The sequence below is a fragment of the Channa argus genome, chromosome 11, assembly GCF_033026475.1.
Source record: "Channa argus isolate prfri chromosome 11, Channa argus male v1.0, whole genome shotgun sequence".
Classification (NCBI taxonomy): Eukaryota; Metazoa; Chordata; class Actinopteri; order Anabantiformes; family Channidae; genus Channa; species Channa argus.
Genome location: NC_090207.1, coordinates 8,066,746 through 8,083,326, shown reverse-complemented (window position 1 = coordinate 8,083,326; position 16,581 = coordinate 8,066,746). Strand labels below are relative to the sequence as shown.

At 38.8% G+C, this 16,581-nt stretch overlaps 1 protein-coding gene across 3 annotated transcripts in view; it reads right to left on the bottom strand.

Annotated features, from left to right (window-relative positions):
- Positions 1–16,581, bottom strand: part of LOC137136714 (ADP-ribosylation factor-like protein 15) — an 85,196-nt gene that overhangs the window by 28,700 nt on the left and 39,915 nt on the right. For all 3 annotated transcript variants that reach the window (XM_067522370.1, XM_067522369.1, XM_067522371.1), the window contains exon 4: positions 14,841–15,049. In XM_067522370.1, coding sequence (XP_067378471.1) covers positions 14,841–15,049 — 209 coding nt within the window. The remainder of the gene's footprint in view (positions 1–14,840; positions 15,050–16,581) is intronic.

The window sequence follows — 16,581 nt, the reverse complement described above, 5'->3', positions numbered from 1 at the left end:
TTAAAAAAACTGTTTCAGCTCACCTAATGTACCTATTGTTAAGATGAACTTAAGAACAAACTTTGAATAAGGAAACCACTTACCATGCTACAATACATTCATGAAACTTTGGCTTCAGTTAGATATACACTGTGCAACTGTAAGTTGACTGAATACAGAGAAATCTGGATGCACATGAGGCATGTGAATCTCAAATCAGTTATGATTTTGAAACCATTAATAGTCAATATGAATGCACTACAATTAAAATCATCCAAGTTTAAAGCTCATCAATCTAATTAGCTGATAAACTCCATTTGAAAATGTCTTTCTTTCTTGTTAAACTCTACACAAGAGTTTGTCAGACTACATTTCAGTTAACTCCATGTCACTGGTCAGGCTTGTCGTATACCCAGAGACTAGCTATAGCTATAGCTAAGAACAAATAACAAGCGGCAAAATTATTTCCAAAACAAATTTAGAAACCTGCAAAAACCAAAACACACACACAAAAAAAAACCCCTTCATTTAATACACGTTTTAAGTAAAGGGAGTAATTTCTAATTTCAGAAACAAGCTCTAATATTGTATAGTATCTTAAACTTTATATACTGATGTCTGGAAAGAGCTCTCGTTACCCTAACAGACTGGTCACAACACTGTGGTCTTACCCACCAGGCCTGCAGGTCATTGGACGTGCCTATTACCCACAAGTCCTTGACACAAGACAAGTCTGAGTGCTTTCATCTTTGTCGGTGGGTTCCCCCTCAAAGCCTTGTTACAGGATTGGTGCTCGCCAATTAGCACAATTACCTTTTAACAAGCCGCTGGGGTGTCACATGGCACCAGCTTGCACTGATGGTACCTGACAGGTCTGCAGATCAGTCATGTCTGCCATTACATGTGGTAACTATGATGGCAGATTGTGATGCAATACGTACGTACATGGTCTAAAACCTCAATGAGAGATCAAGCAGTCATTACTGTAACTGCACCACTCTAAAGTAAAACAACAGACGTTTCAAAGAACATTCAAGTATGCAATAGTCTTGTTAGATTTTTATCTAGTTTGCTTTTATGCGTATTCTAAAATTGCAAGTGTCTTTTTTAAGCCAGAGAGAGTTTGAGATTCCTGGCTCCCTTAATGTTTTATCCAGAATGCTCTGCTGAGGGGCTCCCATGTCAGGGTCCTTTGAAGAGATGAAAAACATTTGCAAATAAAGTAGCTTTATAGGGGGAAATCCAACCCAAAGAAGGGTTCCCTGGCTTTTCAGAAATAACGTACACTATAGGAGGATAACATCTGGAGGTGGTTGTGCCATGAAAGAATGCAGACGCTAAAACACAGAGGCTTTGGACAGAGAGCAGAACATTAATGTAAGTGTTGTCTACCGTATGTGTGTACTGTTTACCTGGGAAATCAGCTTGGAAAACAATACAGTAGCAGCAATGTGATGGAGGCCAACAAACTTAGCCTTAGTATCGGTAGTAGAACTTATAGAGTCCTGTCAATGGCTGGATGTAAATTTGTAAACATTGGTTGAAGACAACCCTGTTGACCTAATAAATCAGTACAACATCACAGTGCACTATGTACAGTAGTGGTGCTGGACTGCACAAGAAGGGTCCTTAAGCATGACACTGAGCTCTAGAGAAAGATTTACAGGTAGACATCAGAAATGCTCCAATCAATTATAAGCATGAAGGATGATATTGATGATGGTACAGGTTGGTTAAATATATTGATAGTCTGGTCACATCTGAATATGTTGGTAACTCACCCAGTGCTAAAATCCCCCCCCCCAAAACAAACAAACAAACAAACAAAAAAACAACCATATTGCTTAAAATGAAATGTCACACTGTATTAAAATGACTGGAGTTGTTATTACTTAGTCAGCACAGACCAGTTTGATAAGATTGCTTATCAAGATTCCACTCGCTTTTCCTTAGTGTCATCTGTGTAATGTCTATGCCTGGCTATACTGAGTTAGGCTATACTCTTAGGTAACAGTGCTTGAGATCACTATCTCCGCTCAAAACAAGAAGCCAGGAAGTGCTCCGTCTGTCATTATCACATTTCACCTAGCACTGTGGTTTTCCTCTTCACATTAAATCCATTCTTTATGGTTTCCTTCTCAGGGATCTTGACCAAGTTCCTTTTCTTTTTTTCATTTTTTTTAAAACCTTTCCACCTGAGGACAGTAAAGGAGAGGGAGATCACAGTGTCTGTGTATGTGCAGTCAGAGTGCAGCTGCATTCCTGAGGGTGAGCCGTGAATTGACCACACAACGCCATGGTGTGTGGGAGTGTGACAACAATACAGAGAGATTATGGCACAAAGGTTTGCTGATGTAAAACACAACTGCTTGCATGTGTGTATAAATGAACACATCCGCACAGCTGCTCATCGATGGGCGTGTTGGAGCGTCACACCTTGTCTCACAACACTCAGGCCCATCTGGAGGTCTCGAAAAAGAGACCTTAAAAGAGCGACTTAATTATCTTGCCTGAATGCCAAAGACACTCAAATGAAAACATTCCCATCTCTGCTCTTTGCTCTTCCTGTCATGGTGTCTCTTCTCAGAAAACAGGTAGATGTTTGCAATCCACATGAAAGCCTCAAAATAAAGAGTGCAACAGAACACCTTCTTAGACATTAATTGCATGGGGAAAGAGCAGTTACAAAGAAATGTAAACATAGTGACCTCAGTTAACTGTATTGCGAAACCTTGATTTATGTCATCTAAATAAAAATCAAAGAAAGGAGGCTGCAAAATTCAATCTTTTCTCAGAAGTCATGCACAAAACGGGTTCCAAAACAACACTGTGTGAATTATTTCCTGTAATCAAATCAAATGGACCAGCTGAATCAGTGGTTGCTCCAACCCTTGGGTGTTTTGGATGTTAATCTGCTCAAATGAACTTAAACTAAGGAAAGCTTGGGAAATAAGTTACAAACAATGACCTCATTAAATGTTTGGTAGAGGAAAGAGTGTGTACAAAGTGCACTGCTATAAATGTTGATTGTCCTTTGCTCACTGTTTAAGCTGTTTGAGACGGATCCACATTGTGTCGTGAGAACATCGAAATTTGCGATTCTGCCGTTTTTGTTTTTTGTTGTATAATTAAGCAGTAATCTCAGAAACACACCTGGTACTGCTCATGCAGGTTCCAAACATGAGGAGGAAGAAGAGTGCAAGAGGACTTTTAGATGTGATCAAGGACAAAAAATCTTTGAAGAACATCTTTCAAAGCTCCAACAAACAACAACAAAACACGCTGGTTTTGTTTTGCCACTGCAATGTTATTTTGCCTCCCAGAAACAAATGTAACCCAAATTTCAACTACAGTTAGTCCCACATGCAGCAAACGTGCACAGAAAGAATAAAACAGGTTTGTGGAACCTGGACGGTTAAACATGTTAGAATTGACATTTCAAAACATGTTAAACTCACATCAAAAGAACTTGCCTTAGTTTGTGTTGCTGTTCATGGCATGGACAGGGCTAAACAAAAGGGCTTCTGGTTATAAACAAGATACAGTTTTCAGAAAAGTAGTTTGAAGATCTTGAATGTTTTTAACCTTTATAAAATAACATTTCATACAGACAAAAAAAAAATATTTCTTAAAAAAAAGTTGGACTACTACTACTACTAGTAGTACTACTACATAAACAATGTGATGAAGGTCAGTTTATACTGTACTAGGTATTGTGCAACAAAAACAGAAAAGCAAGCTTATGCTAGTCAACAAAACCTGGTCTGTAACTCCTTGAGCTTGGTGAGATAATCCTGTATAAACATTAAAGGTGAAATTTAATGGAGGTATGAGTTTCTGTGGTTAGGAAAATAAAAGCAGTATGTACTGTAGTTCATATCAGATTTGCATACAGTTGTGAGTCAGCACACTCATGTTCCAAGCTTAAAACATCCCTATATCTCCACTCAAGTGGAAAAACACCCCCATTGCTTTCCCAGAAGCATCCTCACTCTCTAGTTAGTTCCCAGTCAACATCCACCCCATCACCCTTCCTCAGAAAATCCTTAAGGAGGTCAACTGAGAGATTAAGACCTTTCAAATGGGGTCATGGAGATCAATGATCAAACAGACAAGGAGGCACAGCCCCCCGTGCCCCCCAACCCTCCCACTTTATTTCAGGAAGCATGATAATAGAGACAAAAAAACTGGCTAACAATTACTTCCCTTCACCATGACCCAATCATGCTCCTAATCTGTGGTGGTGGCCTCACCTATTGCTGTCACTGACAGTTCCACCAACCACTGATCAGGACATCTCCATTAATTATTCTCAAAAATTGGAGAATAGAGACAATTTTACTTTGATCTCAAAGTTTACAAATTTTCAAGACTCTGATCAAAAAATAGGTGCGAACAACACAACAAAATACCATCTGATAAAATAAATATGTGTTGTCCATTCTATGATGTCTATTACTAGATTGTAAAATTAGCAAGCAACAGAAAAAGTATTTGACAAGTCAAATTTAAAATGCATTTAAAGTCACATCCGTCCAGATTTGTTATACAGCAATCATCACTCTTTCAATGCAAGTGCTCTGATTCTATTGTGGTAAATTCAGAGGGGGTACATAGCCCATGGTGAAATGAGACCTCTCACATGAAAAGAAAAATTTGTTGGTCGTGGGTTTTCCATCATTGTGTGATCCACATTCCTCTGGACCACAGGAGAACAGAACTGGCTGTGGAGAAACCCATTCAGTTGTGGGGTTGGTGAGGTTGTTTTCCACAGAAAACATCCCTTTCAATGAGCTATAGGTAGTTTCCAAGTTTTCAAAGGTAAAAACAAGCTTATTTCAATCCGAGTTTAAAAGGGAGAGGAACGAAAGGAGCACATGGAAAGAAATCCTAAAATAATTATACGCAGATATTCAGACCCTAAACAAATTACTCTGTGGATACATCTGATGCATAATGCTACACATACAGTACACTAGAAAAACAAGTTATGGAATTGTATTAATTGTCACCAAACTTTTCAGAGTCAGGCAACTGTTGCAGATAAATATTCTGGAAAGAGATTTGTGTCAGAAAAAATACAAGTGTAGTGTAGAGAATCTGAAAAAAATAATGTATGTGGTGGTATAGTAAATAAGGAATTTAAAGATAAAAACAAAGGGTTAAATTCAAGGCAACTTGCCCACTGTGATTTGATCTATGCAGTACAGATGCAAAGTCTCACTTCACCACTCATCAGATGGCATTTCAGGATGTGTGCAATGCTTTCGTTAACTGTCTATCACCCCCTCTCAGTGTGTGTAAGTGTGGCTCTGTGACACACTAATACATACACAGTGTGTAAGTGTTACAATGTAGAACGTAGATGCAAACATGTTAGATTGAATGCAAAAGGCTACAACAGCAGCACACAGAGTGGCATCTTCACACAGCGCTACAAAACAAAACGAAAAAGCATGTAGTCATTTACGAACTGCACTGCCAAAATGCAGATCTGTTTACAAAAGGAATTGAACGGATAATGATAATTTATTGTTCAGCAATTGTGCTGTGAAAACTTGTGGTAAGGGAAGTTTGTGGGAAAGTGGTTTAGAGTAGAATTCAACCTCTGAGGTGTGTTTTACTTAACATACTGCAGAACAACAACAAGAAATGCTTGTTGATGCAGGTCTTTACAACAATTGAGGAGACATTCTCGGTTTGGCTTGTGACTGTGTCAACAGCAACCAAGAGAAAATATTGTTTTTGTGAGAAAAATCATTCTCTCTAGGATCAGCTGAAGGCAGAAAACATGGCACAAATGAAACAATGTCTGCGTCAATGTACTCAAATGTGTCTGAGTGTATGTGTGCGTCTGCCTGTCTGTTTCTGTCAAAACATGGCAAATTGATGATTAAGGATTGTTTCCGTGCTGGTTGGTGAGGTGAAAATCTGTCAGTGTCTCCATTTGGCTTCTGGGTACAGTCGTCTAGATTTTCCGGAAATTGAGACAACAAGAGATTGAACCATTTTTAAAAACACAAAATAACAATTGAAGCCAACAGTCTGTAAATCACAGGTGAGGTTAAGAGAGCACCCCACAAGTGTATGACGCATTTGAGTAGCTGCCTGTCTGTGTGGTGTAACTTTGTCACAATGCACAAGCAATATCACATCCAGATTTGGTACAATGAAAACATATGTGCACCAATTCATACCAGGCATTGTTTTCCTCACTATGGACTAAAGCATAAATGGACTTGTCAGGTCTGAAATGACTTCAGTTGGAGTGTTTTTGTGAGTGAGTGGGACTGAAAGAAAGAGAAAATTGAGTGCATATCCCATTCAGTCAATTGGGGACTTTGGCCACAATGTTTGAGTGCTTCTGTCCTCAGTTTTAGGGGAGATGTCATCATGGTTTTTAAGGTTAGGGATAAAGCATTCCTCCCTCTTTTTCTACAATCTATGCCTTTTTTGGTATCTCCATCTTTTCGAATGAAAGAAAAGGTGTTCAAGATTTTAGCAAGAATCAAAGGAAAAGCGTACAAGACAGAGCGGAGACCAGCGATGTTTGGAGACAATGGCTGTCTGAAGACTGAAGAAGAGACAGGAAGCAGAGCTGGAGATAGCAGAGCTTAAGATGTTGAGGTTCTCTTTGGGAGTGACGAGGATGGACAGGATCAGGAATGAGGACATCAGAGGGACAGCTCATGTTAAATGTTTTGGAGATATAGTCAGAGGCCAGATTGAGGTGGTTTGGACATGTTCAGAGGAGAAACTGTGAATATATTGGTAGAAGGATGCTGAGGTTGGAGCTGCCAGGCAGGAGGTCTAGAGGAAGAACAAAGAGGATATTTCTGGATGTAGTGAGAGAGGACATGAAGTTAGTTGGTGTGAGAGAAGAGGATGCAGAGGACAGGGTTAGATGGAGGCACATTCACTGTGGTGACCCCTGAAAGGGACCTGCCCAAAGGAAAAGAAGAAGAGCCCTTCTGTGTTTTCCTCCCATTTTCCCAGGTTCCATTGTTTTTTTCCACTCTTCATGCAGTGTATCATCAGTTTCATGCTGTCTTTTATCTCCTTTGCAGATAACACAAGCACCAATAGAACCCAAAAGACTTCTACCTCTGTCATTGACAGGATTTTCTAAAACAAGAGCCCTCGTGGACGCAGTCCATTAGGCCCAGCCATCCAAACAGACCTGCTTTGTTAAGGTGTTATATCAACAGGGTGACCTCCCCTCAACTCCTCCCCGGCTTCCTTGGGCCCCCCAATGGCAGGAGATTGATGTCAACAAGGAATTTTGCCCCACATTTTCCTCAACCTTCCCCAGACTCTGCCTGCTCCTGAAAAACACTTGCACCAGCACAGAGACCTTAACAGGCCCACTGAGCTGTATTACCATATCGCCACCTCCCCTCACCCCTTGCTCTAGCAGTGTGAGAAACACCCTAAGTCACTAATGTGACACCGTAAACAACGACTGCCCCTGAAAACAGCACTAGCAAATGCAAGCATGTGTGTGTGTTAAGGAAATGAGCCACCTTGTTCTGTCAACAGAGTGGTTGCTGTGAGAAGAAGGCCAACATGGAGACGTCATTTGTGTATAGTGTCATCGCCAGAAGAGCTGCCAGTAGAATTCAGACCAACTAAATTTGGGCTTGTTTCATGGGTGGTGCCTGTCAAACATTTACAAGAAGCAAGAACCTGCAGCTGCTGTCTTTGGAGATTTACAGAGTTCAGATGGAAACTCGTTGCAGGAGTGAGAGGTCTGTCGCAGGACGTTTGCAAAATTCAACACATGCTCCAATAAAATGCTGCAACAATGCATAATTTCATTCATCTGGGGGTCTAATCTAATTTTACAATCTAGATCATCTACAGACCTCTGGTGACAGACACACTAGTTGGTTTCCTCTGCAGACTTCCATCAATCCTACTACTGTAACATTAGATACCATATAATGGTTGTCTGAAGCAAATTTTGCCCGCATATTTACATATAGGATGTTTTAAACTTGACATGGGACATAAGTCACTTTGCTAAGATGTTTAAGCAATAAGCAACTAAGCTTTCCTTTACCTTTTACGGTATGTCATTATATGCAAATTCCATTCTAATGATTTACTATCTCAATTACAGCTGTAAACTAGCTATACATAGTTTTTGCACACAACTACTATTGTGTAAAATCTTTCCAATTTAATTTTAACTTTATTTTACTTTAGAATAAAGTTTCTCCTCCTGGATATTCCACATATTGTATATGTTACCCTAATGTTGGTCGCATAGCCCTGGAAAACAACGGCAGTAAAGTCAGTGCCTAATGCCACTGGGTGTCTATAAAACCAAAGGCCTATATAAGAGGTGCTTGAGTTGGGGGATTGAAGGGGAAATAGTGGCAAGACCAGTGGCATTGTGTCCATGCATCACATATTGTATATACAAAACCTTATGCACGACTTCTTGTTTTAATTTAGAGTGATCTGTATAGTAAACATTTAGACATGCTTAAATCCTTTAAATATTTCGAGGGGATCACTAGGGATGTAACCATACTGAGTATTCCAGAACAAACTGTTATGAAGATCGAATGTTATTCTCATTGGAACAGTTATTTTTAATTTGTTCAAAGTAAACTTAATAATTGCTGTAGTATAACTCAAGGATATCTAAAGGAATTATTATTTATCACTACTTATTACAGTTCAGACTTGATAGTTAAAAAACAAACATTTAACTTCTCTCAAATGTGCAATTGTGTACATTTGAGAGAAGTACATCTTTATTTGATGTATTTGAGAGAATACATGTGTATTTGTAAAGGTTTAATCACTCAACCTGATGATGGCCCAGTGAACAGTGCAAAGCTGGTATGAAGCAAGCGATTCTATTGGCCCCCTAAATCTCTGAAAGCAATGTGCACAAACCCTTACAATCACTTGTATTGGGGGGGGAAATGCAACGGGAATTCTAAAGAATAATACAAAGATACATTGCATAGTAGGTATGTAAACAAAAGATTTTTGGGTCGTGCAAAAAAAGACTGGCAAAGCCTGCATTACTCATGATGACACTTGGGGTCCTGACAAGCTGAAAATTTCTGTTTAGTTTATCTGGTGATATTCGGTACTGTAGATGAACCTAGTTTCCGTCCTAAAAAGAGTTTTTGGGAATAGAAAAAACTTCACCTATGACATATTATGTCAAAAAACGTTGCAACTGTGTTGTACACATGTCAGTACAATGAAGACAACAACACACTGAGCAATCTCAATATCTCTCACATAATATATCCTTCAGAGATTCTCAGTGTTGTAGCAATGAAGAGGATTCACAGTGCAAGCACACATACTTCAGATAACCTATAAAAAACAAAACAAAAAAAAAAACAAGTATGATCTGAAAAGAGTTTCAGAAGTGAAACTGGACACAGTGTACATACAGTATCTTCACACTTTCTTGGTTTTACACTGAAGCCTTGCTGAAATGCTTCCAGCCAGCATACTGCTGAACATACTAGTTTTAGAAAGGGCCACACATCCTCAATTGTGCTTTTTCCCAAAGGCAAGTAAAAAACACTAAGCTGAGGAGTAAATCGCCAACTCTGTGCCTTGTCACTTTTAATGTAATTTTCATTTAATATTAAACAACTTGGCTCTAATGCGGCTATAGCTCAGTTGGTAAAAGGCAGTTGCTTACGGACCACAGGGTGAGTGGTTCGATCCCCGGCCCTGGCTATATGTCGAAGTGTCCCTGGGCAAGACCCTGAACCCCTAACAGCCCATTCCCCCTCCCCAGCGATGCAGTGCCGGTCCAAGCCCGGTAGAAATTGGGGAGGGTTGCGTCAGGAAGGGCATCCGGCGTAAAAAAAAAAAAACTGTGCCAAATCAACATGCGGACAATGATCCGCTGTGGCGACCCCGAACTCACGGGATAAGCCGAAAGGAGAGTAGATTAAACAACTTGGCTCTATGGGAATAGGTTATATGAATAACAACATTCCCACACTTCCTAAATATATAGTACAGAACTCAGGATACCAGAGTGTAATGTAGTAACAAAACACTTTTTAATGTTTTTTAAGAATTATTTGCAGTCATTGGCAAAGAAATTGTGACGTCACAACCATGAAACAAATAAAATACGAAGTAACTTTGGATGTAAGAGCCAACCTATTCGCTTTCAATCCTTTACATGATTATATACCCATTAAGTAACAGTAATTGTTTAATTCTGTAAAATGGTGTTAAATTGTTTTATGACAGGATTTATAGCTTATTGCATTGAAAACTCTTCAAAATTAACTAATCATGTGGGAGCCTGCTGAGGGCCAAACATAAACTCCAGAAAGCAGTTCTAGAAGTAGGTTAAATATTTCCACATCTGTAGTCTCCAATGGATAACTAAGCATACTATTTACACCCGTTTTTTAGAGTTTAATTTTAACACAATATACGTGAAGCTGGTCTGGCTTTATTGACAAGCAAGAATGATTGCTCCCTTCTATGCTTCTGTACTGTATGCCAAGCTCATAACCAAAGTTTTGCGCTTTCTTTCACAGTTTGTCTAAAATTCTTTTTCATTTTAGTAAAGATTACTCATGAGTCACTGAACACTAAGTGCCTTCAGTGACACAGCCATGAGTCAGACGATAATATGCACAATTAGGCATAATGACACTCATAATGACCATGTGACTTTATACACACAAAAGGTATTACAAAGAATACAACCATGCTTGGAAAACTATGTATTTCTTTGTACCCATAACTATGTTCACCAATAGTGTGGCAACCTAGACACCCTGTCAAATGCCTTTATTAAAACAATCCACCAGTAAAATAACTATAATGTACCTCGCCACTTACACCAGATTTCATAAGAAGTCTTATGTTAAGACTTTAGAAATTAAAACCCTGCCATACGTAGACTAAATTGCACATCTGATTGTGGATGATAACCTGTGGTTGTGTCGAATTTAGACGAGCCTGATATTGGCTCTATTATAACTGCAAAAAAAAAATTACTATAAATTTACATTAATTTCTTTTAATATTTGTTATCAGTTCAATTAAAACTAAGAGAGTGCATATAAATATATATTAAGTATAATTATTATAAGTAATAAGTTAAACAAAATAAATGCAATTGATAGAAGTTAAGACAAGATGAAAACCACTGCATAACTATTAACTTAAGCCTCCTCCTCTATCCTGACTAACTCAATTTTAAAAGTTATTCATTACAAATGGTGGCCCTTTCAAAACCGTGAAAAAAAGGCCTTCGTGCACTGTGCATCTCATTTCTTTATCTACATTAACTAGCCTCACGTGTCATCACTGTTTGCAAACAGTTCAAAAAGCCAATACTTCCAGATACTGATGCAATGACAGATCAAAGATGGCAGAGGACACAACACGCTAAGACTGATAGGACAGTGTGGGCAGCTCACAGACTGGATTAATTGCCTACGTTATGAGGGCCAACAAAGAGACCAGTGTTACTGGCCTAAAAGTAAGCAGATGCCATTTAAAATATCAATACGCCTACTGGGTTTCCGTGACTGTAGCGGCTTGTCCTCAAGTACAACCAATCCATACTAATTAGTTAAACTGATTCAGGTGGTGTTATAGGTTTGGCACAAATGCATTAAAGATTTTTTTTTATTTGAATTTTTCCATTTGCTACTGCAGAATTCACATCATTGAAGAGCAGCAACAATGGTGGTCTAGGTTACAGGAAATGCAGATGGTCCTATATAGGCATCCAACTTAGTTATTTTTCATACATTTTACAGACAATTTGCAGAAATTGTCTGTAAGACATTTGCAGACAATGCACGTGTCCTTCTTTGTGTGTGTGCGTGTCTGAGCAAGAGATTTTGTGATTGTATAGAAAGTGATGCTGAAAATTCTAGCAATAGCATCATACTCAAAAAGACGTGGAAAAGGCAGAGGAGCGAGCAAGCGAGCGAGCCAGAGAGAGCGAGAGAGAGCGAGAGAATGACTGACTGACTATGTACCAGAGTTGTGCTGTATTTTGTTCCTGCCTCCACAAGCAGTGACTAATTCTGTCCTGGGGGGACACGGTGACATGACCTACTACTCTATGACTACTGAATGACATCTTCTAACTATTACAGGCTTGCTGCTGGGGGAGTGGCAAACCTTTCCAGACAAAAGTTAAAGGAATTACTTCAAACACTTGTACTAATTGCGTTGTGCACTGGCCAGTGATTAGAAGTGCAAAACAGGTTAAATATGGGTTATGATAGAGTGCGTGCCCTCTTAAATTACTCAAGTAAATTACATGGCAATTCAGAACAAGATTTGGAATCAAAATATGATATTCAATAAAGGTAAAAACATACAGGCAAACATTAAAATGAGGTTCTGTTTTCCAGAGTTAAAAAATGTTTCATAAACAATTAATTAATAAATTAATTAATAATAATAAAAAGGATAATGAGCAAGCATCTTAAAAACACATGTCCTGTGTTTTCTAACTCAGTTAAGGAACACCTGATTTCATATATTACAAAAATAGTGCTGAGATTGAAAAATCCTGCCACATTAAAAAGATTTTCAGTCTTTACTGATGATGGCCAATAGTTATGTTAAAATTCATGTTAAAGTTAAGTTTATCATTCATGTCGCTTCTTTTGCTTTTCTTGCATTTGTGATTACTAAAGAATTTAACAAAAGCACTAGGCCTAGTGCATTTAAAAGTTCAGGCCATGGTGAAACATTTGCAATTTGAATAATTGATTAGAGTAATTGTTTCACCATAAAATAAACTATAAATAATTAGAAGACTATTGCAATGACAAACAAATTAATACTTTTCGGTTACCAAAAAAGATTTAGACCATAGTGGTAACAACTTCGTACTTAGCATCCAGGCTTGAGGGGAAGATGAAACCCCACTAGCAAATATTTGTCCATTGGCACTTCGTTCTGCTGGATATGCAAAACTCCTTCACAAAGAGATGTCAGTGTATCTTATTAGAACCAAAAACCAAAAGCAGCTTACCTAGCTCCCTTCAATCTGAATGAGGATTGGTTCCCTTTAAATGTTTAACCTCTTCATGCTATCCGTGAAGGTGAGACAAAAATCGCTTCAAGAAAAACTGCTTTCTGCCACTTGTACCCATTCTTATTCTTCCTGTGGTAAAGTAAGAAATCTGGTTTACTCTTATGTAGTCATGATGGACTTGACATTAATACCAATATCTTCAGCTAATAATTGGTTGGCGCCTCCTTTCCTGCGCCATAGCTTGAGTGGGATGAGTAGTGTAACTGACTAAAAGAAGCACAATGCATCAGAAAAGTCACGTCAAACAAAGCAGCTCAACAACATTCACAGCTGTTTGTCTTACAAGTTTCCTCAGAAGGAACTTTTGCAATCGAATTCACATTTCTGTAAGTATACCTCCCACACTGCCCGATAACATCGCCATCAAAGTTACTCTTTCTATCCTGCTGAGGAGCCCCTGCTCCTTCCTGAGTCATCACACAGTGTGCCAGAACCTTCCAGAAGCAAACCAAAAGTCTGTCTTCATAACCTCCTCAACCCGCTGTAACAACAGAAGCTGCAGTAATTCTGAACGTCAGACTTGTGTGTCTTTATAGACTGGAGGAACCTAAGCCTTACAAGCTTTTTTCCTTCAGCATGAAAACGTCCTTGAAATGATGGTATCCTCCAGCAGGGAATTAGTTTAATGTCATGATAGGCACCAAAGATCCTCTGGTCACAACTGCGGTGTAGGCATTTTTTGGGCTTCAGTCAGACATTTGTAGTTTACACTCATAGTACATCTGGTTTTTGCTGCATTTGTGAAAGCAATTACTTCTTACCACAACTTGAGCCAAGTGTTGATCAGTGAACAGCACTCAGCACCTTAAGCTCATACAAGCTGTTCACTATGGTTAGCCAATAAAAATATCAATAAAGTCTACAAATATGCCATCATTGAAATATACACAGTAATAGATTAATCTAAAAGATTGGTTTATTTTGTCACAATGTGATAAATGCCATAACTGCACACTCTTTCAAGCAATCATTAGTGCTTTTACTCTGCAGTCATCAGTTGCTAGCACCAGTGGTTCTGCAACAGCACTGCAATCGGTTACTGCTTTCTAGGAGACACCTGCACATCTATGACCTTTGCAAGTCAATAAAATGGAGTAATAGTGGCAGTAATAGTGGCAGTAGCCACATTACCCAGCTCTACTACTTAGGTCCACAATTGACACTGCTTTCCACCCAATCAGCTTATTAATTGCGTCTTTGTGTTTATCCACTGGTGCTGCCCTTCTTTGGAGCCACTCAAACTGTAAAAGGGCAATAAACTCAAAACTGCTGTTGTGGGTATGAGGAAAACTGAAAGCATTTTCCTTAGCAGCTACTTTGAGGGTTTTAAGAACAACCATAACCGTGTGGAGCATCTCAACATGGGCAACTCTGGAATAGGAGAGTCCATTTCAGGAGTTCAGTTACAAAGTCATTGATGTGAAGAAGTGAAGGCGCTTTTGATTTGATGTATTTCAGACGTTTTCCAAACATTATGATTTGATGAATTCTTTTTCCAAAACACCAATACATAGACATTTGATTAGCCTTAATTTGGCTCCTTATCCAGCGGTGATTTGAGCCATGCAAACTGACCTGTGGTTCTGCCCATCACAAAATCACATAAAAATTATACCAACACATTGTGAACCAAAACAAAACGGTTTCCTTGGATCAAATGTAAAAAAACAAAAACAAAAAACATGTATTCTAAGATGTTTTTATGAAAGTTAATTAAAGTTTGAGAAAAAATAAATAAAATGTTAAAAAAGGGGGGAAAAAAAGAAAAAAAAGGCTGAGTTACCTGGCTGGGCGTCCTTGCAGCAGGCTTGTCTTGGTGGTTGGCAAGGATAAGGAAAGGAAGTGTACAGAGCTGCGGGTGCTGCAGGGCTGAGTGGAGCTCATTTCGCGCTGCCTCAAGGTCCTCATCTGACGACGCGCTGTCCAACACAAAGACTACGCCCTGTGACCCCTGGTAGTAACGACTCCAATATTTCTTGATGTTATCAGCTCCTGTAAATGGATGAGTGGTGCTATTAAATGTTTTTGGAAGAAGTCATGGTCATAACTGGTGTTAGTACCATTAGTAATACTTTTGTTATTTTCAACTTTGCAGAAACACTGAAATAGATTTAGAATAGAACAGAATTTCTATTAGCCATGTATGTGAATATATATGATATTAATGTATATTATTATACATTAATAGTAATGTAATTTCTATCTGCGGGTCAAACGGCTTATTTTTATACCACATTTTCCAGCATTATTGGTAAGACAAAGGAGTGATCTATAACGTACTTTCATTAAAAACACGTACACATTGGATTTTTACAAACGGAGTGCTGCATTGTCAAGCATCTAGCTTTACCATAACCTTTAACATTTCACCCGATAAAATACATTGTCATGTGATTAGTTTAATGATGCTCACTTAAGATGCCGCTTCAAAAAAATAAAATAAAAACAATTCAAACACTGATGCCTTGTGTGCAAAGACAAAACCTACAGTACTCTCCACCCCTTCTGACAAGGCAGTGCACATTTAAGGCAGATTCTCTTTGAATCACTTTTCAGTGCAAAAATCTGCTCTTTTTATGGTCAGAAATGACTGATGACAGCTGCTGTATTTAGTCCTGTAGTCCACGACATGTTTTTCAATACAGTATATTGCTCTGAATGTTTGTTCTACAGGCTCAACAAATTTGCTGGAACCACGTTCACACAGTATTCCCATTTTATACGCAAGTACATGTACTTGCTTTTAGAGGATGTTGGTTAAAATTATCCTCCTCCGTCTGATGAGGTTACTTCCTTTGCAATCTTGTGAGCTGTTGTTTTGTTATTGTTGCTCATAGTAAGGTAACTGCCAAGAAGTGACAAACTGTGAGGCTGGCAAATGTTTTAACATCACGAAGTGCTTTCAGTGACATTTACCTCCCTTCCTGTATGCTCTCCCTCCCTTCCTTCTTTCCTCCCCCACTCGTTCTACTCACAACTCTCACCGGAATGGAAAGCTATCAGACAAAGTGGCACTTGAGAGATTGACTAGGAAGTTTCTCTCGTCTTTAACTGGAAATGGAATGTCCATCATGTCTCACTAGATCTTGTTGGCAGCTCCTGCCACCTATTGGCCTGACAGGAGGATTTCCAAACATGACGTCATATTCTTGAGGGATGCTGACAGCCCTACTACATACATATCATGAATCAAAAAAAGTGCACCAGGAGTAACCAGGAGTAAGCCCTCATTACTTCGCACATTTTTTTGTCTTCCTTACTTAAATTACAGTTTTATAAGTAGGTGCAGGAAGCAACAAGCAAGCCATCATGTTAGCAAGAGAGGAAGAATTTACAGTTGGGACAAAAAAAAAAAAAAAAAAAGCACATCTTGAGTTTGCTTTACATAACTGTCTTCTGAGACTACCCTGGCAAATGAAATTGATATCTCTTGCTTTCTAGGATGGATTTATTACTTGTCTGAGTTACTGAACATAGTTGCAAAATTGAGTTTTGAGGCCCAAAAAATGCTGTGAAAGCTTGTA